Source organism: Tamandua tetradactyla, chromosome 1 (genome assembly GCF_023851605.1).
Source record: "Tamandua tetradactyla isolate mTamTet1 chromosome 1, mTamTet1.pri, whole genome shotgun sequence".
NCBI classification, from domain to species: Eukaryota; Metazoa; Chordata; class Mammalia; order Pilosa; family Myrmecophagidae; genus Tamandua; species Tamandua tetradactyla.
The window spans coordinates 202,411,585-202,434,111 of NC_135327.1; the positions used below are offsets into that span (position 1 = coordinate 202,411,585).

At 34.1% G+C, this 22,527-nt stretch overlaps 1 protein-coding gene, 1 non-coding gene and 1 pseudogene across 9 annotated transcripts in view; all 3 read left to right on the plus strand.

Moving 5' to 3' along the window:
• Nucleotides 1–22,527, plus strand: part of RNF32 (ring finger protein 32) — a 41,194-nt gene continuing 18,667 nt past the window's right edge. For 3 of the 8 annotated variants that reach the window (XR_013171253.1, XM_077151147.1, XM_077151183.1), the window contains exons 1-7: nt 1–160; nt 2,951–3,013; nt 3,733–3,997; nt 6,640–6,782; nt 9,792–9,824; nt 10,378–10,502; nt 10,746–10,854. Coding sequence is in view for 6 of the 8 variants with exons in the window: in XM_077151147.1 (XP_077007262.1) it covers nt 2,999–3,013; nt 3,733–3,997; nt 6,640–6,782; nt 9,792–9,824; nt 10,378–10,502; nt 10,746–10,854 (690 nt within the window). In the remaining 2 variants the exon portion in view is untranslated. Of the gene's footprint in view, nt 228–2,950; nt 3,014–3,732; nt 3,998–6,639; nt 6,783–9,791; nt 9,825–10,377; nt 10,503–10,745; nt 10,859–13,346; nt 13,449–22,527 lie in introns of those variants that run through there. The other 5 variants (XR_013171248.1, XM_077151192.1, XM_077151171.1 and 2 more) reach the window with 4 other exon arrangements.
• On the plus strand, nt 13,262–13,394 carry LOC143653757 (small nucleolar RNA SNORA48). The gene has a single exon (XR_013161522.1). It is a non-coding gene; the product is annotated as a small nucleolar RNA SNORA48 (small nucleolar RNA).
• On the plus strand, nt 13,430–14,542 carry LOC143674882 (eukaryotic initiation factor 4A-I pseudogene; annotated as a pseudogene).

Consider the following 22,527-nt stretch of genomic DNA (forward strand, 5'->3'; position numbering starts at 1 on the left):
GGCCGCAAAGGTGGTCGGTTACTGAGGCAACGGCCGCTGTTTCTGAGCGCCGTTGGGGAAGTGGCCCGAGGAAACTCGAGGTCGGTTTGCTGGGTAAGCCGCGGCGAAGCCGAGGCCGCGGCTGCTGTTTTACCAGAGGAAAGGGAACGAAGGAAAATAAGTGAGCAAGAGGGAAAGAATTTCCCTAGCCAAAGGCGGGAACGGTGGAATGAGAAAGCACAACCACGGTACCGAAAAAAGAAAATGGTCTGAGGAGAGCTGACATTATGAACTCTGGTTTTCAAAATTTCTCCTAAAAATAATAGGAGCCAGTTCATAATAAAGGGTCTGTCTTATCAATATAGTGTATAGTGGAGGAAATTTTTTTTTTAGTTTACAAATTCATGCCAATTTACCATGGGATCCCGTTAGACTTTCTGGAAGTTCGAGCCCAGGAACCTGGTGTTAAGAGTCAGACATCAACTTGGGGTGTTAATGATTATTTGCAGTGCTTAATTATTAATATTTTAAGGACTCAATAAGATTGAGATGGTTTGAAGTTCAACCAAGAGGTGGCTTATGTGCCTCAGTTTACCTCAAGACCCACAGTAGTTATGTAAATAGTCAGTCTTAATACTATCAAAGATATTCTTACTTAATTTGTGCAAATTTATGATGGCCTAGAATCAATGTAGCTTTACTTATGTTTGTGTGCCTCTGGCTATCGTAAATGCAAATGCAATCACATAAAAAATATATAAAGAATGAATTCGAAAGTATGAAAGACAGTGTGTTGACTGTATTTTTAAATTGTTTCTGTATATTTGTCTCATATGTATATATTTTTGTCTTTTTAATTGGTGTGCTTATTAGTTTATGGTTACTTAGATTGATAAATTACTTGAGTACCACAATGGTAGTTGTTGCTCTCAAGCCCTATCTCTTTTAACTGGTTTTATACTAGAATTAAAGAAGAGTATGTCTTTATGAAATTTAACTCTTGATACTAAACAAGGATTAAGTTTCTAATTCTGCCATTGCCACAAACCAGCTGTATCATTTTGAAGGAGTTGCCTAGTCTCTGGATATGTTTTCTCATTTATAAAATGGAATTGAACTAGATATTTTTAAAAGGTTTTCCATCTAAAATTTAATAATACTATAGATTTTAAAGGGCACAGTTTTTAAAAGGTTTTTTCTTGTTGTTAATCACTAACCTGAGTGGCTTACCATGTAGAAACTTGCCTTCCATTGTTGTACTATGGGGTGCATCTTTTGGCACTTTTCATCCTCCTTCCCTTCCTCTTCCAAGGAGTCTGTGGGGTTCCACACTTTGGTGTCCCCTAGAGTAGCTGAAATCCTCTGGACTGGAGCCCGAAGCAATTTATGGCCTCTAACTCAGGCGTATCTGCATGCCAGAGTCTTTAACTGACTGTCCACCAGGTGCAGGCAATCATCCAGAGTCCTTCATTTCCCTCTGGGCAAGGTACATGCCTCTTTCTAGTTGTAATTCCTCCTATAAATGGCATGTGGTGGCTTTTGCCATTTATTCTGCCTTGGTAGCCATTTGCAGGACTCTCATTTGCATGGCTGCTGCTATTTGGTGGTCCCTTTTCTTTTTACTCAAATTTAGTTGTCCTGCCATCTGCTCCAAAGCAGTAAGCAACCCCACCAGAGTTTTCAGAGCATTGCCATACTGTCACAGAGGTCCCCATTCATTTAGGAGGACAGCCATCCCTCCCCACATAGACGATAGAGGCCAACTTGGGATTTCCCCCCATGGATACTCCCTTCCCAGAACCCATGCCCACTATGACTAGCAGCTCCTTGGTGTCTTGGGTATCCTGGCTGGCTCACCAATTATTACAACTGAGCTCAGTCCTAAGACCAAAGAACTGCCTGGCATGGACTTAGGCATGAATTTATTAGGACTTACAAACAGGAGATCTTGCATGGAAATGAAGGTTAGTACTTTGCAAAGTGGTCGCTGGCCATGGAAAATGAAGGTTAGCACTTCACAAAGGGCAGGGAGTGCCAGAGGGCAGCTTATAAGACTTAAGGACAAAGAAATTTCATAGAGTGTGACAACAGAGTTTCAGTAGGGTCTCGTGACACAGAGGGTTGGGGGTTATCAGCAATGATCAGGGGAGGGGGGGTTTCAATGCCTTATTTATGATACTGTTTGTACACTGTTTCTCCCTTGAGGAAATCTGGTGACCTTTACTGTCTGTCCTGGTCATATAAGTGGCTACGTGCAATGACCTGCTCTCAGTGTGGAGAGGAGGCTCTTCATATTGAGGGGGATCCTAGGCTCTGGATCCCCACAGCCAGTTTTATTCGCAAGGAAACTGAAATTCAGATATGTTAAGGATCTTACCTAGAAAAGTGATAGAGCAAGATTGGAACCCAAGTTTACTTGTTCCCCATAATCTTTACTTCCATTATCTGGACAGGTTGAATTTAACCAGTATTCCTCCTCCACTCCAATTTCTTCATTGTTACCTTTCTTCCCTAAATGGTAAATATATCATGCTGATTTCCTAATCAGAGCCTTTATTTTTCTTGTACCTGTAGTGTGGCATATTCATTTTCCCTCTGTCTGCCCTTTAAATCCCATTTTAATGTTAAATGTTATCTCTTTAGAAGGTTTTTCACTTACTATTCTCTGGTCTTTTATTCTGAAATTCTTTTATAAATATATCATTATATTTAGCAATGAATTATTCTGATTTGTATTAATATTTTCTCTTCAACTAGATGGTGTACTGTTTGAGAACAGGGATGAATCAAGTCATAGCTGCTTTGAATTCCTCCCCCTTCCTCCAAAATTAGAATGATAGTTTAGTGCTAGATGCAGTAGGCATTCCATTACTTGAGAATCAATTAGATCCTTAAAATATATTTTTCCCACAAACTTTGTAAAATTAGGTGTGCTCTAATTTTAACTTTCTGTTGACTATGTTTTTTACAGTGGAAGAATTAAAGGGATGTGATATAAAACAATTTTTCCTGTTTCAGCATGTTAAAAAATAAGGTACACAATTCTTTGTTAAAACATACACATCATTTTACTCATGAAATATATTTTAATTCACTGATTTAAGGATATAAAAATTAATTTGCAAACTTTGATTCAGCTAGGAATTTTCAGCAGGAATGGGAAATGTAGTGAACATGGGAGCAATGGGCAGCTAGATGAGAAAAAATAATCTACTATAGTACTTATTGCAAGCCTATCTTAGTTGCATGGTAGTTTTTATTCTGTATAGAAAATGCATTGTTTTCCCAGAAAATGTGTACGTAAATGCAAGTACTCTTTAATAGAACAGAAGCAAGATTTGCCTGTTTTAATTGTAGGGAAACAGCATAAGGTTTTAGTAATTAAATGAAAAAATATTACTATATTAACATAAATTATAAGACTAGAGTTTATTCTGACTTCGATAACAATGGGTTAAAACATTATTATATTTGATGTAATATGTTATCAAGATTGAGCATTAAGGCTACAGTTTTCCCCTAAATGATACACGGGCTCCATTCCTGGCCCATGTACTTCCCAAAAAACAAACATTAAAAACCGACAGAAACAAACAAAAATTCAACAAATGGTGCTACAATAACAGGATACTCACATGGAAAAAGAATAAAATGTGACCTCTGCCATATAGCATACAAAATAATTTTAAAAAATGGTACATTATATAATATATATAATATACCATACATGTACTGCTTTTTTCTACTTTTTAGGATCATTCATCTAAAAAAGATAACCTAGCAGTCACTGCAGTGGCTTTACAAGATCACATTTTACATGATTTTCAACTTCGAAATCTTTCCATAGCAGATCATTCTAAGACAAAGGTACAAAAGAGAGAGAACAGATCCAAATCTCTAAAAAGAGATGCAAAAGCAGTAATAGATACTGGACTTAAAAAAGCTACACAGGGCTCAAAAAAGGAAGATCCAGAAAAAGAATATGTTCTTGATCCCAAACCTCCACCATTAACTTTAGGTAAGATAATCTGGTCATTCATAATTTGGCTTATCAGAGGTAATGAATCTGAGTTCAATATAATTCTTATGGTAAAGAAATCCTTATAGTTATACAGAAAAGTATGTCTGTACTGAAGTTTAAAAATTATGATGGGGATAATGTGAGCAAGAAAATAAATATATTAATAATCCAGCTCCTCTGCTTCCCCAGCTCATCAAGTACCACTCTTCTTTTGACTCTAGTTTCTTCTGTCCTACTGGTCTTTCAGTTACTTAATAGGCTGTGTGCTGTTTTACCTAAAGGCCCTTTTCACATCTTTTTCCTCCAGAAGCCTTTTTCCTCCATCTGGAAAACTCTTCCTTCATTCTCTTCCCTCTCCTCTTCACCTTACTGTTTCTTCTTCACCCTACAGAACTCCATTTAAATGTCACTTTGATAGGGTGTCACTTTGATAAATGTTACTTTCCTGACTCCCCACTTCACAGACATACAAGTTTATATCTTCTGATATGTTCCAAAACAGCCTTTATGATGTCATTCTTTATAATATTTACCACACTATTATTACTTTATTTTTAATGAAAGTTATGCATGTGCATAGTTTTTAAAGTTAAATAGTTCTTTGAGGATTATAACAAAAATATAGCATTCCCCTGCCCCTTCTTTGGCACTACTCTGAGGCTATCATTTTCAAATTCCTTAGTTCTTTCTTATGGTGTTTTCTTTAGTATTTATAAACAATATACTCATATTGCTATTTTTAAAATTTTCAGTTCTAGGTAATGTATCTTGACTTCTTATCATAGAAAATAAAGATTTATCATCTTATATTTCCACCCCACCTCTCCCTACACATATCATATTCCCACCCTCCCCAAGATTTCTCTGAAATTACATCTAATTTTTTCATTTATTTAGTTTTATTGTCATCACTAATTCATCCCCACAGTATCTCTTAGAGGCACAAATATTCTCTTAATACATTGAAATACTCTAGGAAATGTTTCAGTTTCATCTTCTTGGAAACATTATTTCTGGAACCCTCCATAATTCTGTACTGATTGCTCTCTCGGGGTGCTGCAGAGCTGTCAACCTAGGATTTCTTTTCAGCTTCATCCTACAAATTCACTTTGACTTTGTTAGGATTTCTTTTCAGCTTCATCCTACAAATTCACTTTGATTTTCTTTTGTGTTAGATCCTTTTTTCCCCTGATCTCATGAATTTCTTTTTCTTAGTTTACTCCCTGTTTTCAGTGAAGTACCGTCTCTAGTAACTTCCTGAGAAAGAATGCATAGGAGATAAATTTAAGGATTTATATGTCTAAAGGGATTATTTTACTTTCAGATTTGATTGATAGGAAATTTTTATTTTGGAAGTCAATTTTTTTCCTCAGAATTTTGTAAGAACTGCTTTATTGTCTTCTAGTGTTCATATTGCTATAGATAAGTTGGATGCCATTCTGATTCCTGATTTCTGGATCCCTTTTTGAGACCTAGTTAATATGTTTTTTATTCTTTGAAAGTTTTCCAGATCTACTTTTTATCTTTACTATTCTGAAACATCACAGTGATGGAACTTGGGGTAGGCCTTTTTCATTTATTTTGCTGGGCATTTGGTGGACTCTATCAAATTAGAACTTATGGGAAATGTTTTGAATTAGTTCCTTTAAAATTTTGAATTTCCATTTTCTATGGGTTTTTTTTCTCTCCTGAAATACCTGTGTTTAGGAGGTCAGACTTCCTAGACTGATACTTTAATTCTTTCATTTTCTATATTCTGTTATACCTTTTTTTCTACATTTTGTGAAATTATCTTAACTTTCTCTTTCAAACTTTGTGTTAACTTTTTCATTTTTGCTATAAAATTTTCAATTTTCAAGAGCTCTTTTTTTTGCGCTCTGCATGTTTCTTTGTTATACCTTCCAGTTCTTGTTTCAAAGATGTATCACTTTATATCTCTGAAAATACCCTTGTAGGTTGATGCTTTTTTATTCATTTATGGTTCTGTTTGTGTTTGCGGGAGTTGGTGTAAGTAGTTGTGCGTGTTCTAACTAGCATTTTGCCCCAGTATATTGCAGTTACTTTTTCAAAGCAGTATTTCCCAATGAATTTTAAGCTCCATGCTTGACCCAGAATAGATATATGGTGGGTACTTTCATGTTGTTGGATTAAGGAAATTTATCCTGATAGTAATTAAAAGTCATAAGGATTTTTAGCAGGGGAAGAGCATTCTTGATAAACCTTTTATAAAGGTCACTGGTGATAGAGACAAGATAAATTGGAAGCAGGCAATGCTGAAGGCATGGAGAAAAATTAAGTGAGAAGTGACAAGGACCTGACCATGTGAAAAATTAGTAGGCTTAAAATTTTCATCTGTAAAATTAGATATTAATCTTGCTTGCTTATAGTAGTATTATGAAAATGACAAGATTTGGAAAAATTCTTTGTAAATGAAAACATAAAATATCATTGTAAATGTAAGGTACTATTATCACTGATTTCTATGCCCCCATAGAAAAGCAGTATTCTATATACTGTGAAAGTAGTTATGCTACAAATGTATTGCTTTAATATTTAAAAAATAATGTCATTAAAATTATATATGTTTGCCATATTCTAAAATATATCTTAACTCATATTTTGTAATCTTTTAACTTTAGCACAGAAGTTGGGCCTATTTGAACCTCCTCCATTGCCACTATCAACAGATGAATGGGAAAAAGTGAAACAGAGATCTGTCACTCAAGGGGATTCTATGCAGCCATGCCCAATATGTAAAGAAGAATTTGGACTTCATCCCCAGGTGTTTAGCATGAAGAAGATTAGTTACATGAGTTTAGTGGAGTTGTTTTCTAGTGACTAGACACTGATATGGAATTTAAGATTCCAGGCTTCTTTCCAGTTTCATCCTCTTATGTGTCCTCTTCCTCAAATACTAATGTGTCCTCTTCCATTAAGTGAAATATGTATTTGAGAGAGAGCTGAACACTGTCATTAAAGAGTTTTGTTTATTTACCAAATGATATTCTCAAGTACAAAAGTCTGAACAAAAGAAATGCTAGTCCTAAACAGTTGAAAGGTGAGGGAAACAATTGATATGGAATACAGGAAACATTTTTATCCCAATGTAGGAAGGAAGAAAACAAAAAGGAAATTTAAGTTGCTTTATGAATTGGGGTAGTAAAGGAACAAAGTGTAATTGAATATCTTCAAGGAATTTGTGGAAGAATCTTTAAGAAAAGTAAAATGTTTTATAATTATTCATGTAACTTTTCAATAGTAAATTGTGATTAAAAAACCTGGGTTTACAGATTTACAGATAATATATAATCTGTATCGTAGGTGTTTTCTATACATATTTTCTCTGCTTACCTAAATTGTAATCTCCTAGTAATTAAGGACACTTATATTCTTAGAATTTTTTTAGAGCTAATGGTTACCCTGGAATGGTTTCCCATAATATGTAGCATTATGCTTCCTATATAGCAGGCACTTGGATATTTGTTGAAAGAAATACAGCAAATAATGTTAAAACAAACTTAGAATTCAGAGCCTGGGAACCCCAGGGTTTATTTACTGTCTTAGTGCATAAACACTCAAACTTAATTTGTTTTGATAAGTTTTACCATTAACAAGTATGTTCGAAGACATAACTTTTTTTTGACTAGTTCAAATTCATAAGTTATTTTAAACATAGCTATTTTATTCTAGTTCTATATAAGGACCTAATCATAACTATATAAAAGTTGGGTATTTTGGTAAGATTAAACTCTTTAAACCACAGAATTGCCCCCTAGGATAAATGTAATATTTTAGTATAGCAAAAGAGTTAATAAAGCTATCAGGAATCTTTCTGGTCTCAGCAAACTCCTTCTTAATTATATTTAACCTGGTTATATGAAGAATGAATGCATAAAGTTGAATATCTTAGGGGGCATCAGCATGCATCCTGCCCAACATTTCTTCCATTCTATTTTTTATAACTTTTTCACTAAATTCTCTTATTTTTGTTTGATTATAGATACAGACACTATTCTATTTATTTTGCACTTCTAGCTTTTATTTCCTTTTTTAGATTTTTCCTTAGTTATAAATAATACTTGGCATTTTCCCAATATTTAATGATTTCAGAGTACCTTCAATTAATCTAGTATATCTCTGAGGTAAATACTATGCCCATTTAACAGATGAGGAAATAATAAACAATTTAAATGATTTACAGAAACCAACTCAGAAATTTCAGTTGGAATTTAATCCTAACTTTGATGACATTTTTAGGGTATTTACCACTACTTAATAATTAATTTTGTTATCTTAGAGAATGTTTGCCAACAGGAAGTAGTTACAGATATTTAAAAGTACAGTAGTTTTAATATACAGAAGTATAATTTTATTCAGTACAGATCATCAAATATCTGTTGATAAAATACCTTGAAAAATTATTCTATAAAAATTAGTAACTGACAGGGCGGGCCACGGTTTAGGGGTGGGCCACGTTTTGGGGTAGACTACAGTTTAGGGGCGGGCCACGGTGGCTCAGCAGGCAGAGTTCTCACCTGCTATGCAGGAGACCCAGATTCAATTCCTGGTGCCTGCCCATGGAAAAAAAAAAAAGTAGTAGCTGACTATATAAAAAATTGCTATTAAACAGATTAAATGGTGGTAATATAAAAGGATCCCTTTACTGAGCTTATCCAATTTAGACTTATTATTGGCAATATGTTTCAAGAAAGGGTTTTAGAACTTCTGAGTTCTATTTTTATATCAACATATAATGTTGATATACCTTCTTTGTCTCTTCCCATTTAAGAAAAAAGTATACTTTTTTGGGGGGGCGGGGGGAGTTTTACACAGATCAGGTCTTACCAGGGAGTGTTAACAAATGTACTCATTAAAGTAAAATTCTTGACAAAAAGGGGAAATGCCTTTGCCCACCCACCCATCCCCCTTCTTTAGTCCCAGAAGTTTCCTTAACTTTCTTCTCTTGAAGGAGAAGAAAAAATGCCCCTGTAGCTGAAAGCCTTTTCCTTCAGCTGGCTGCTAGCCATTGATCCTTTGTGTTTGCCAGCTCAATAGCACATACTGGTTGTTCTGGTTTCACCCCTTCCTTCCACTAAAAACCAGCTACCTTTTTTTTTTAATTCAGTCTAAGCTTCGGGTTTTTTTTTTTTTTTTTTTTTTTTTTTTTTTTGTCACAGCCTAGAGTATCATTATGTGGTATGGAATTTGGGTCAAAGAAAAGTGAAGTTTTCTTGTAAGTACACTTTCACTGCATTAAAAAAAGGCATTCCTATTTTTTCACAATTTATTGCTATTTAAATTTATGAGTGTCAGAATTATGTCTCAATAAAACTGATTTTTTAAAAATTAAAATGTAATTTGGTTGTACAAAGCTCTAAAAAGCAGCATTTACTTTACATTTCTCTGCTTCTTTCTACCCCACGTCCCAAGAGTACTGTGCTCTTTCTCTTTGTCTTCTCCCATTCCAATTTGTACTTATTCTTATCTACCCTGAAATTTTTCTATTTCTTCAGTTTATGTACTCATTTTAATGGCATAATATCAAACTTTATGTGGTTTTTTTGATACTAAAAAAAGTTTAACTTTTTTTAAAATTATATACTTGTGCTATTCTAAATTTAAACACAAAATATTATACGTATTAAGGCTATTAATCTGCTTTTAAAATTTTTTTCAGAAGAAACAGTTTCTCTTTTAAGCATTGAGAATTTTTCTTTTAATTAATGCATTTAAGTTGCTTTTCTTCTAAACTAATTGAAATGTCAGACTTTTTTTGTTTACTCATGAACAGGTGCTGCTTTCATGTTCCCATGTATTTCACAGAGTAAGTAAATCCTGTTTTAACTCCTATGAGAAAGTATGCAATACATCATTCTTGTAACTTAAAGAAATCTACCCTAGTCTTACTCATTTTAAAGTCTCCTAAAAAGAGTCATTTATTTTGTCTACAATCACCATTTATAGTTAGAAACATGACTTTAGGCTACAGTACACAATTCATCCTGTTTTTAAAATCGTGAATTTTATGTGACAAAAGAACCACAATGTTTGTATAACAGATTGTCATTAATAATGTACATCAAAGTGAATGATAGCTTAATTCATATGATTTAACTGCATGTTAGTCTTATACACAAAGATGATTTACCTTACAGTAGTGATTTTCAGAAGTTTTTGATGTATCTGCATGTATATTCTTGTAAAATATCATTTTTGGAACAGGTTTCATAAGAAAGGTGTTAACATCTGATGAAACTTCACAATCTAAATTGAACTGTCTCATAATTATGAGAGAAAAGAACACTATAATTATATTAGAAGTAAAACTGTTTATAAGTAATTACTCATAAAATTTAAAGGAAAATATCTTTCTTTAGGCATGCCTTCAGGCTTTTGAGAAGTTCACGAATAAAAAAACTTGTCCTCTTTGTAGAAGGAACCAGTATCAAACCAGGGTAATACATGATGGAGCCCGGTTATTCAAAATAAAATGTGCAACAAGGTAAGAATTGTTTCAGCAAATCAGTTGTGATTCCAAGTCCTAATTAGCAAAAAATGCCATAGTAACTTAAAAGTATATAATTAGAAATCAAGCTAATGATAACTGAGTTTAAAAGATAGAGTGATTTTGTTTATTTTCTTGACTACCATTGTCTCCTGAGTGCCTTGGCTTATAGTAAGTACAGAAATATTTGTTAAAATAAAATAATGATAATTTAGTTATTTTCAAATATCTTTGTTTTAGAATCCAAGCTTATTGGAGAGGACATATTGTTAGGAAGTGGTATAGAAACCTGAGAAAAACTGTACCTCCTACAGATGCCAAATTAAGAAAAAAATTCTTTGAAGAAAAGGTAGGTAGGTATAGGTCAAGTAATTCTCCAGTAGTCTCTATATAGAGTTTTTCGTCATTGGCAATAATGTGATTTATTTGTTTGGCTAACAATTTGATAAGGCTAACAGAGGCAGTAGAATTTGGAGTCTTACTTCATTTTTTGGACATTATTTTAATGTTTGTGATGCTGCTAAAGGTACTGTCTAGCTTAATTTGGATTTCCAATCTAGATGGTAAATTTCATGGAATATTTTTAGATTTGCTTTTCTAGTTAAATCATAAAATTGGAAAATTGAAATTAAATGTAAAAAAACTCATTTGACCATTTTATGCCAATTGTTTAATGTCATCAGATAAAACAATTTAAACAATTCTAAGTTCTTCACATCCCCTAAATTTTAAGTAAATAAAAACAATAGATTTTTGTCTTAGATTTATAGTAAAACTGGAAGGAAAATTAGGAAAATAAAACCTTCAGAGTGCCACAGTTTTATTGAATATCTCCTGGAACCTCTTGCGATCATCAATTTTTAGAAGCTTTAGAAATAAGTAACTAAAGTCTCTACCCTTTCTATCTTTATTAAAGAAATTGTAGGTTTACAGAAAAATCATGTGAAAAATACAACTTCCCATATACCACCGTATTATTAACACCTTGCATTAGGGTGGTACATTTGTTACAATTCATGAAAGAACATTTTTTTAATAGTACTATTGGTTATAGTCCATCATTTACAATAGGGTTTACTGTTTGTCTTTTACAGTCTTATAGTTTTTTGTTTAATTTTTTCCATCTACTCTTTCTTTTAACTACTTTTTATCTTTTATTTTTATTTTCTTTATTTAACAATTTTCCATTACTAGTACCTTGATCCTTTTTTTAATCTCTAACACTATACAAAAAGGAAGGAGGCACACAGATTGGAAGGAATGTAGATTTTGGAGCCAGACAAACCTCAGTTCAAATGCCATTTGTACCCTCATAAGCTTTGTGGCTTCAGACAAATACCTACTAACAAGCCTCAGTTTCCTCCTCTGTAATATGAAAGTAAAAATTTTTCCCGTACAGTATTCTAACAAATGTAATATTTATAAAGTCCTAGCACAGTGTAGGCATTTGAAAAGTTCTATTTATTCTAAATATTAATATCTTGTTCAAGTTAATCTTTGTCAGTTGCTTTAGATTTAGTAGTAGTCAGCATTTTCTTTTTTTTTCTAATAGTACTATAAAAAGTGTTCTTATATAATGTTAGTCTCAAATCACTAAGGTAAAGCTCCTCATGGTCATATTTTCCTATACTAGAAAATACTTTATGGAAGTATCATGTGTATATTCATATATATTTATATAGATATTTTTCTGTGCTTTGAGTGAATAAGTTAATGTTCGCCAAAACCATATGCTTCATGATTCTTTTAAAGAGCCACTGTTTTTATCTTTCAGATTGAGTCAGTAATCTGTTTAGTGTGTCCTCACATTGTAGTCTCTTAACCTCTTAATCATTTTACTTATTTGGGGGTGAGGGAGCTCTTTCAAAGTGTCCCAGAACTATTTAGGAATCTTAAAAGTAAGTGAACTTAATCTTGGCTATAAAGCAGTATAGTAGTGTTTTTTCTCATCCCTTTCTGATCACTGAAATAATTTTTCCAAACATTGTAATTATTCATACATACAAAAGAAAATCAGAATAATGACTTGCTGTGGTACCATTATGCTTCAGATTCGATCAAGAAAATGTACTTGATTTGCCCTCAGGGGTAGGATAGTATTGAATGCAACATATGAACAAATAACTTAAAAACATTGTGTATCTTGAAGACAAAGAGGTTGACCGGTGAGTGGATAGTTTTAGTTTATATGGAAAGGACACTCTGAATTTTAACTTGAGATGCCAGTTCTTTCCCCCTGGCATTAGGAAGGGATATCCTCTGGTTGATGATATAGCATTGAGTGGCTCTGGCAGTATCAGGAATTCCTGAAGCAAATTTTGCCATTGTTGGAAGACTCAGAAGGTAGGCAGGAGAAGGGGAGCTTAGTAGAAAGTGGATAATAGAAAATCTGCAATTCTGCATTTATTTATGAAAAAATAACATTCTCCAAGTCATTCACTCCCCTTAGCATGAACAAGAGAGCAAAAGAGATTTAGGGGAAGAGGGCAGAGTTCTAGGGGGAAAAATGCCTCCCATTCCTACTTATAAGGTAATCATGTGAAAAGTTTTGCATTATTTGATGCTAATTATTCTTCAAACATCCCCTTTTACAGAAGAAGAAACAGCAAATCTCTTTAAACTTCCTATAGTTTTTAAAATAAAAAGAATATGTGCCTTTTTCAGGTTTTCTTGGACTCTGAACCTTTCCTCTTTTACTGTTGAGAAAACAATGTGTTAACCTACTTTTTAGATATCCGCTTCTTTTAGTTTATTAACCTCCCAGACCTAGGTGGAGTGGCACGTGATGGTGGTGCCCATCTTATATCAGCCAGGGACTAAGTAACCCCTTGTTTCTCCCAGCTTGGCTTTGTACTACTTACATGCCTGGTTCATGCCTTGGACACATGGATTGATGGTTTTCTTTCAACAAGATTATAATGTGATTGATTGCTCAAGCTCAATGGCCATCTCGTTTCTGCATGAGACTGAATTGGATATAAAGGCCATCCAAGACTTGGTCCTGGCTCCCACTCAGGAACTATCTCAGCTGATACAGAAGGTAGTGACAGCATTATGGATTACTTGGGTGCCTCCTGCCACACCTACGTCAGGGGCACCAAGGTGCATGCTGAGTTTTAGATACAAAGGCACCCTATATCATTGTGGGTACCTCAAACTATATGTTTGATATGCCTAATCAGTGATTCCTGTCTCCCAAATATAACAAAATGTTTGTAGTGGATGAAGCAATGTTGAGCTGTGGATTCAAGGACCTGATCTATGATATATTCCAAAATCACAACAGCAATACTGAGGTGGTTTTACTGTGAGGTCCAAATGTCTTCTGATGTGCTTGAAGTGACCAAGAAGTTTATGAGGGATCCCATTCGAATTCTTGTCAAGTAGGAAGGGTGGACCCTGGATGGAGGGTATCCACCAATTCAATATGTAATGAAATGAAAGAAGCTGGACACCACTTGTGACTTGTATGAAACCTTTACCATTACCCAGGCAGTTATCTTCATCAACACTTGAAGGACAGTCAGTTGGCTGACTGAGAAAATGTATACCCAAGACTTCACTGCCTCTGCCATGTATGGCAATATGAGCCCAGAGGAAGGAGATGTGATCATGCAAGAGTTCCATACTGGTTCTAGCAAAGTACTGACTACCACCCACCTGCTGGCTGGAGGCATTGATGTGCAGTGTTCTTTAATCATCAACTATAACCTTCCCACCAACAAGGAAAACTGTATCCGTAGAATTGGTCATGGCCAACATTTTGGTCAGAAGTGTATGGCTATCAACATAGTGTAACAGAAGTCAAGAGCATTCTTCAAGATATCAAGACTTTCTACAACACCTTGATTGAGGATGAGCTCCTTAATGTTGCTGACCTCACCGAAGAGGCTGTCTTGCTACCCAGCCTCAGTCAGAGCTCAATCCTGGGGAACCAACAAGGAGCAGGAGGGGGGAGGGAAGTGGACCTAAGGATGGACATTTTGTCATTTTTCTTTAAATATTGTCACTTTTTGAGGCAAAAGAAGGAACCATGAAATAGTTATTGTCCATTTATTAATGTAACAGTTTCAGCTTGACCTGGATTCTTCCTACTCACTCCCTATTTTAGTTGGCCAGGGCTGCTATAACAAAGTATAACAGATCAGTTGGCATAAACAACAGAAATTTATTTTCTCATGGTTCTGGAGACTATAAGTCTGAAATGAAGGTGTAGGGAGATTCATGCTTCCTCTTACGGGGGAAAATCCATTCTATGCCTTTCCCTTAGCTTCTGGTGGGTGGTCAGCAATTCATGGCATTCCTTGTAAAAACATAACTCAATCTCTGCCTCCATCACATGGCTGTCAATCTGTCTCTGTCTCTGTTATCGACTATCCCCAGATTTCTTCTTCTTATATGGACATGAGTCATTTTGGATTAAGGGCCCATCCTAATCCAGTTTGACCTCCTCTTATCTAATAACATTTTCAAAGATCCTGTTTCCAGATGGGTCACATTCATATGGCCAGGGGTTAGGGCTTGAACATAATTTTCTGGGGGCAGGCAATTCAATCTGTAAAACTCCCTAAGGTAAACATTTATTTTTAGATATCTCATTTTCTAACCAATGTCTTTCATAAGAAATAAATTAATCTCTAATGTTGTAGTTCATTCTCACTTCCATAAATGATTGTCTCCCATGATTGCTTTTCATCCTTTTATATTTTTTATGCCTTTTTATATTTTTTAGTTTGACAGACTTCAACTCAACAACTTGTTCTCTGAGTTGTTTTTAGTAGTTTCGGATATTTCCTAGTGTGTTGTTCATTCTAAATCCAGAAATAATCCATTAGTTTCTCTTATAAAATTTCAATTACATATACCATAGTCATTATTTATTTATTTATTTATTTATTGACATGTGCAGGCTCCCGAAATCGAACCCAGGTCTCCAGCATGGCAGGCAAGAACTCTGCCACTGAGCCACTGTTGCTCACCCTACCATACTCATTTTATCTTAGGGGTATAAGTATTTTTGTTTGTGTGCATTATCATAACTTTTGAAAGTACAGGCTATACTTTGCTTTCACATAAACAAAGAGCCATGTGACTCAGTTGATTCTCCTGGAGCCACTATTAACTTTTAGTGATTTTGACTCAGTTGATTCTCCTGGAGCCACTATTAACTTTTTGTGATTTTATGATGCACAAAGAAGTTAACTCATTCATTTTCTACTTTGTAAAATATAAAATACCCTACATTTATAGGTTATTTTGAGAATGCAAAAAAGAATTTTTAAGTATATAAAGCATGAAGCTAAGAGAACACTTGTATAACACATATGGATTAAAAATTAATAGGGGGAACAAATATTAAATTTAATAGATTGAAATGCTTGTGATTGGTGAAGGAGAGGGGTAAGGGGGATGGTATGTATGAATTTGTTTCTGTTTTCTTTTTATTGCTTTTTCTGAATTGATGCAGATGTTATAAGAAATGATGATGAACATAAAAAAAAAGAGAGAGCAAACACTTGTAGATTTTCAGATCAGTCTTGGGGCCACAAGGGTCCTATTGGTATTTTTGCTTATATATAAGGACAATACTACTCTAGGTTCCAAAATATTTTTTAATAAGAAAACATAGGTTATATCTTTACTTTCCACATTTTAACCCTGTAATCACTCTTCTTAGAGCACTTTAACCTCTGCAAATAAATCCTCCCAACTAAGTAAATTTATTTTCAGTTTCTTTAAGATAAGGAAAACCCAGCTGGTAGGTAAATAGCAAGTGATTTCTTTCCTCACCACTGCCCTCCCATTGCCTCTTCATAAGATTTAATATGTTTCTTGATGAAATAACCTATGCTTTTATCAATCTGTGCACCCCTAAGGATTCCTCTTTAGTCTTCTTGTTTTCCTTGGTACATGCTTTGTGAATTCAACATCTCTCATAATTTCAGTTTTCACCTCTCTGAGGAAAGTCATTGTATCCATAACTCTGTTCCAATCCATTATTTTCACCTACCCACAAATCATACTTTTTCTGTATGCCTAGTTATTCCCTTCTACTCTGTTTCCAAAATGCCTCCTCATCACTTTGGACCCCCACCTCTAATCCACTCCTATACCCAGTGTGCTCAGTATACTAGCTCACCTTACATGTGGTGTTTATTCTTCCTTTTGCCTCCCACCTCTGTTACAATGTATACATTTTCAAAGCAGTTCATGTCTTCCAGTCTCACAGATCATCACTAAACCTCTGAAGTATGTAAAATTGATAAAGGGAAACAGAAGAATAAAATATACTTTAGTTTATATGTTACAGATTTGTTTTTTTTCCTTTTGAGGTTTTTAAAAATAAACCCAGAACATTTGAATAGTCAATTCATTTAAGCTTAATATCTAAGAAGTGCTTGATAAGCAAAAACAGAATTGTTGGGGTTATTTTAATGGTGGGGGAGAGGTGTTGAAATTATCTGAGAGAACAAATTACAAGCACTTTAAAGCACTGGCTTTCAGTTTTTTTCTCATCCTCAAATGTGTATAAAACACATTTTATACAATAACGGTTACATACATTTAACAAAAATAAAATTTTTACAAAATAAAACTTTTCCATACTATATGCAAAGTATTCTTATACCTTCTATTCTATTTCATTTATTAAAATTCTGGATCACCTAACTTAATGGCATAGCTTGCTAATCGGCTGTGATTTAGGATTTGATAAACACTGCTTTTTAAGTATCTGTTCTGCATATAAATATGTCACAATTGTCACATTAAATCCTAGTAATTATTTTTTACTCACTAAAAACAAGTCCACTAAGAAACTCTAATAGGCAATCTTGCCCCATATAATTTTCATAGATGGGGGTAAAGGTAGATGGGTAATAGACATTCTGTAATTGAGACTGTTGTCCTGTAAAGGTTTTTTTTTTATTTTGCATGGGCAGGCACCAGAAATTAAACCTGGGTCTCCAGTATGGCAGGCGAGAATTCTGTAAAGTATTTTAAGTTAGTGAGGTTATGCTCATAATTTGTTACACAAAAGGAATTCTATAATTGCTTCTGCTTTCAGTTCTTTAATTTTTTTATTAGAGAAGTTTTAGATTTACAGAAAAATCATTCAGAAAGCACAGAGTTCCCAGATATCCCACAGTTTTCCCAATAATAAAGATTTTGAAATAATATGGTACCTTTGTTCCCATTGAGGAAACATTATTATTATAATTATATTATTAACCATAGTCCTTCCTTTACTTAGCGTTCACTTTAGTTTTTTAATTAGCTCTACAATTCAACAATTCCCACATCTCTCTACTAATTTCCTAACTCTTCTTGATTTATTCATACTTCACCTTTCTCACTTATTTCCCTTGTCCATAAAGGTTTGAAATCTAAACCCAAACCTCATTTTAAGTACATTAAAATTACATTTAATGTAATATATTAGCTATAGTTATATACTCTTGTCACTGGTTCTTATAGCCTATATGGATAAAACTCAGAGGCTATCCTTTATGATATGGACCAATTTTACTGAGTTATCTAATGACTCTTGCAATTTGATGATTTCTTTCTACCTTCCCAACTTGATGGAACTCGCTATTCTCATGCTCTTGAAAGTTTAATCTATAATTTTTATCTACAATTTAAAAATATCAGCATGTTTTAATGGAATCGAAAAGATTATTGGACTTCATATTACCCAAGTTTCTATAGACGATTTCATACTATATGGAGTAAAGAAAAAGGACAATTTGAGGAAAATTTATGTCAATAAATTACTAAAAGCTATTGGGTGAAAGATTGTTGAGTGATAGGATATTCACAGAATCTCAAAGACTCACCCCACAGATTACTTATAAGTTACAAAGAGAGAAGAAGTTTTTATAGTGAAAAAATCTGGCAGATATCTCCTTAAGCCACAGCTCAAAATGACTGACATCATGTGCCCCAAATGTGTACATGATGCACTGAGGACATACATCACCAATGTATTTTTATGCCAAATATGTTTAACCTAAATCTAATGAAGAAAATCAGGTGAATCAAATATGAGGAATATTCTGCAAGATAGCTGGTTTGGACTCTTAAAATGACAGTGTCGTAAAAAAAAAAAAAAAGTAGCTGGGGAACTGTTCCAGAATAAAGGAGTCTGAGACAGATAATATTTAAATGTAATGAGAGATATTTGATTAAATATCTTGAAACAAAAGCAAGAGCTATGTTAGGACAATTTGGGAACTTGAATTTGGGTTGTATATTAGACAATAATGTATCAATATTGTTTCTATAATATGTTATAGTATTGTGCATATCAGGTACAATGTCCTCGTGCTTAAGCATTTAGGGGTGAGGCGTGATGTTGCAACTAACACTTAAATAGCTTATACACTCATAAATACATACATACAAACATGCACACATAAGAGAGAATACAAATATAGCAAAATGTTAATAGTTAAAATGTGAAGATAAGCTAGCAGTGTAGAAAAAGGATGCAGAATTTCTAAATCCCAGGTAGTTGGTCTTAGAGTGGAAAGAAAGGAAAGATGAGAGAAGAAAAGGAAAGGATATAAACAACAAAAATGGGATTCATTACTTATACCAAAATATATACCAGATGAAGCAAGGAGTTAAATATAGCAACATAAAAATTGAAGCATAATTTTAGAAGAAAGCATTATAAAATAAACTCATAACCTGGGAGTGGAAAAGAACCTTTCTAAGTAGGATTAAAGCTTACTTTAAAAGGGAAAACATTTTGGAGAAAGCTCAGAGCTCACAAAGATGCAGAGAATTGGAGATGTTTGGAGTGCCCACAGAGAGAGCAGATGTCTAGACATGTACGTTGGAAGATGCACAGACCAGCAGACGTCGCCATGTGCCTTCCTGTGAGAGGCTAAGCAAGCCAGAATCCAGAGTTTTGCCCTGGAGAAGCTAAGTGAAGGTCCACAGATGCTTAGAGAGGAAGCCACTTGAATGAGAAGTTGGAAGCAATGGAACTAGGAACAAGGGCCAGTAGATGCTGGCCACATGCTTTCCCATGTGACAGAGGAAACCCAGATGTCACACACACATGCACACAGAATCCATAAAAGAACCAACTGAAAACTACATACAATTTCAAAACTTTGGTATAGAGAGAAAAAGTAAAAACCCATGAAAAATCAGTAAAATGTATTTGCAATTTAAAAGGCTAGAAGAAAATTATGTGACAAGCACTTTAGAGAAGAAGGAATAGAGATGAAAAGATGCTTACCCATAATTAAACAAATTAAAACAAAAATAAGAACGCATGTCATCTATTACTTTGGAAAGAATTTAAATGCTTGATCTTAGATAAATAGGCGGCCAACGGTGGCTCAGTGGCAGAGATCTTGCCTGCCGTGCCGGATACCCAGGTTTGATCCCCAGTGCCTGCCCATGCAAAAAAAAAAAAAAAAAAAAAAAAAAATCGATCATGGATAAATAGTGCTAATGAGATTTAAGGAAAAATAGGGATTCTTATAAACCATTGATAGAATTAAGAATGATACAATTATTCTTTCTGACAGTTCCCTTTGATCCACCTCTAGAAATTTACTCAACATATATACTCATAATGTTAGCTAAGATATATTCATGAATATATTCCCTACAGCACAGTTTATAAAAGAGAAAAATATGTTAAGAGTCCACCAATAAGTAACATCCACATAATAGATTACTACATAGCGATTATAAAGACCACAGTAGCTGCGTATGTTTGATATAAAAGGATTTCTAACATACATAATTAAGTGAAAAAAGGAAGGTGCAAAATGTTTTTATAGAATTTTTTAAGTATATAAATGAGAAACAGATGGATTTGGTTTTTTTTAAGGACAAACTAAAAGGAATTTTAACAGTTCCCTTTGCAGAGAGAGTGAGATAGAAAGAGTGGGGAGAAAGACAAGGTCAGGAAATAGTTCTTTTTCATTTTAAACCTTTTTATACCATATGAATTTTCTAGCCTTATACACATAAATTTTTAAAAAATTATTTCAACAGCAGTTATTTGAAATGAAACACACCAATACTATGAGTCAATAACAGGGCTTATGCGGTATGGGAGGATTTGGATTTTCTTTTCTATTTTTATTTATTTTCTGGAGTAATGATAAAGTTCTAAAATTGATGTGATGATATGTGTTGATACTGTGAGCCAGTGATTGTATACTTTGGATGGTTTGAATGGTGTATGAATTTATCTCAATAAACTGCATTTTTTTTAAAAAGCAAAAAAAAAACCATAGTAATTACAATAAATATGATTGAGGTAATTTCCCTATTAAACATTGAAAAAAATCAGCTATAGCTTCTCATGAGACACATTTGAAACAGAGTGAAACAAAAATGCTCTATTTAAAGGCATGCCCAAAGATAAATACAGCAAATGCAAAAAGAAAATGGAAAATCCAAATAAATTGAATTACTTTAAAAATGTTTTTGGAAATTAAGAATCTACATTATGGACTGTTCAGGTATTCACACAATGAGAACACTAATATTCTGTGATAGTTAAAGTGGTTACTTAGAGAAAAGTTAGTAGTGTTCAGTATATTTATTATTGAACAAAAAAGATTAATATTAATGAACTGACCATTCAAATCAGGAAGCTAGAAAGACACAATTTTTTAAAAAGTAGGAAGTAGATAATACAAAGATTAAAAAAAAGGATAAAAGCAAAACAGGTTAGTGAAACCAAGATCTGGATTTTTTCTTTAAAGGAAAACTATAAGGAAAACTACTCACCCAGGTTAAAAAAAAACAAAACTGTAAGATAAAATCCCACCAGAGTTAAAAAAAAAAAAAATTAGATAATACAGATACACAGAAAGGGAGGAATGCTCATATATTTAGAAATAATTTTAAATTACTGCAGACTATTGTATACAACTTTATGCCAAATAAAAAAATAATTGAAATTGCTTCCTATAAAAACGACACGTGGAAAGAAATATGAACGATCTTCAGAGATGTTTGCCACTGAGAGGTACCAGTCCTAGATTTTTAAAGACCAAGAAATTCTTATGTTTGAGTAGTGTGCTAGTATGAAATTGTTATGTGCCCCCAGAAAAGCCATGTTCTTTTCCTGATCATATCTTGTGGGGACAGACCAATTGTTTAGACCTCTTGATGAGGTTGTTTCCACGGCAATGCAACACACCCAATTGTGAGTGTGACATTTTGAATAGATTACTTCCATGGAGATGTGGCATACCCAATTGTGGGTGTGATCTTTTGAATAGATGGAGGTGTGACTCTACCCGTTCAAGGTGGGTCTTGATTAGCTTACTTTAAAAGGGAAAACATTTTGGAGAAAGCTCAGAGCTCACAAAGATGCAGAGAATTGGAGATGTTTGGAGTGCCCACAGAGAGAGCAGATGTCTAGACATGTATGTTGGGAGATGCACAGCCCAGCAGACGTCGCCATGTGCCTTCCTGTGAGAGGCTAAGCAAGCCAGAATCCAGAGTTTTGCCCTGGAGAAGCTAAGTGAAGGCCCACAGATGCTTAGAGAGGAAGCCACTTGAATGAGAAGTTGGAAGCAATGGAACTAGGAACAAGGGCCAGTAGATGCTGGCCACATGCCTTCCCATGTGACAGAGGAAACCCAGATGCCATCCAGCCCTTTCTACAGAATCAAGCTACCTTTGTCTGGATGCCTTAGTTTGGACATTTTTAAGGCCTAGAACTATAAACTTGTAACTTAATAAATCCCCTTAATAAAAGTCAACCCATTTCTGGTATATTGCATTCTGGCAGCTTTAGCAAACTAAAACAACTATAGAAAAAGACAGTAAGCTTTCCAGTCTTTTTATAAACATATGAAATCCTGAGACCAAAACCTGAGAACTTTAGCCCAAGAAACCTACAGACCAATCTCACTCTTGAATATAAATATGAAGATAATAGATAAAATCTTAGCAATTAATTGATAAAAATAATGCAATGAAAGAATAAATGCGACTTGATCAAGTTGGATCCTCAGAAAAGTATAGCTGAGAA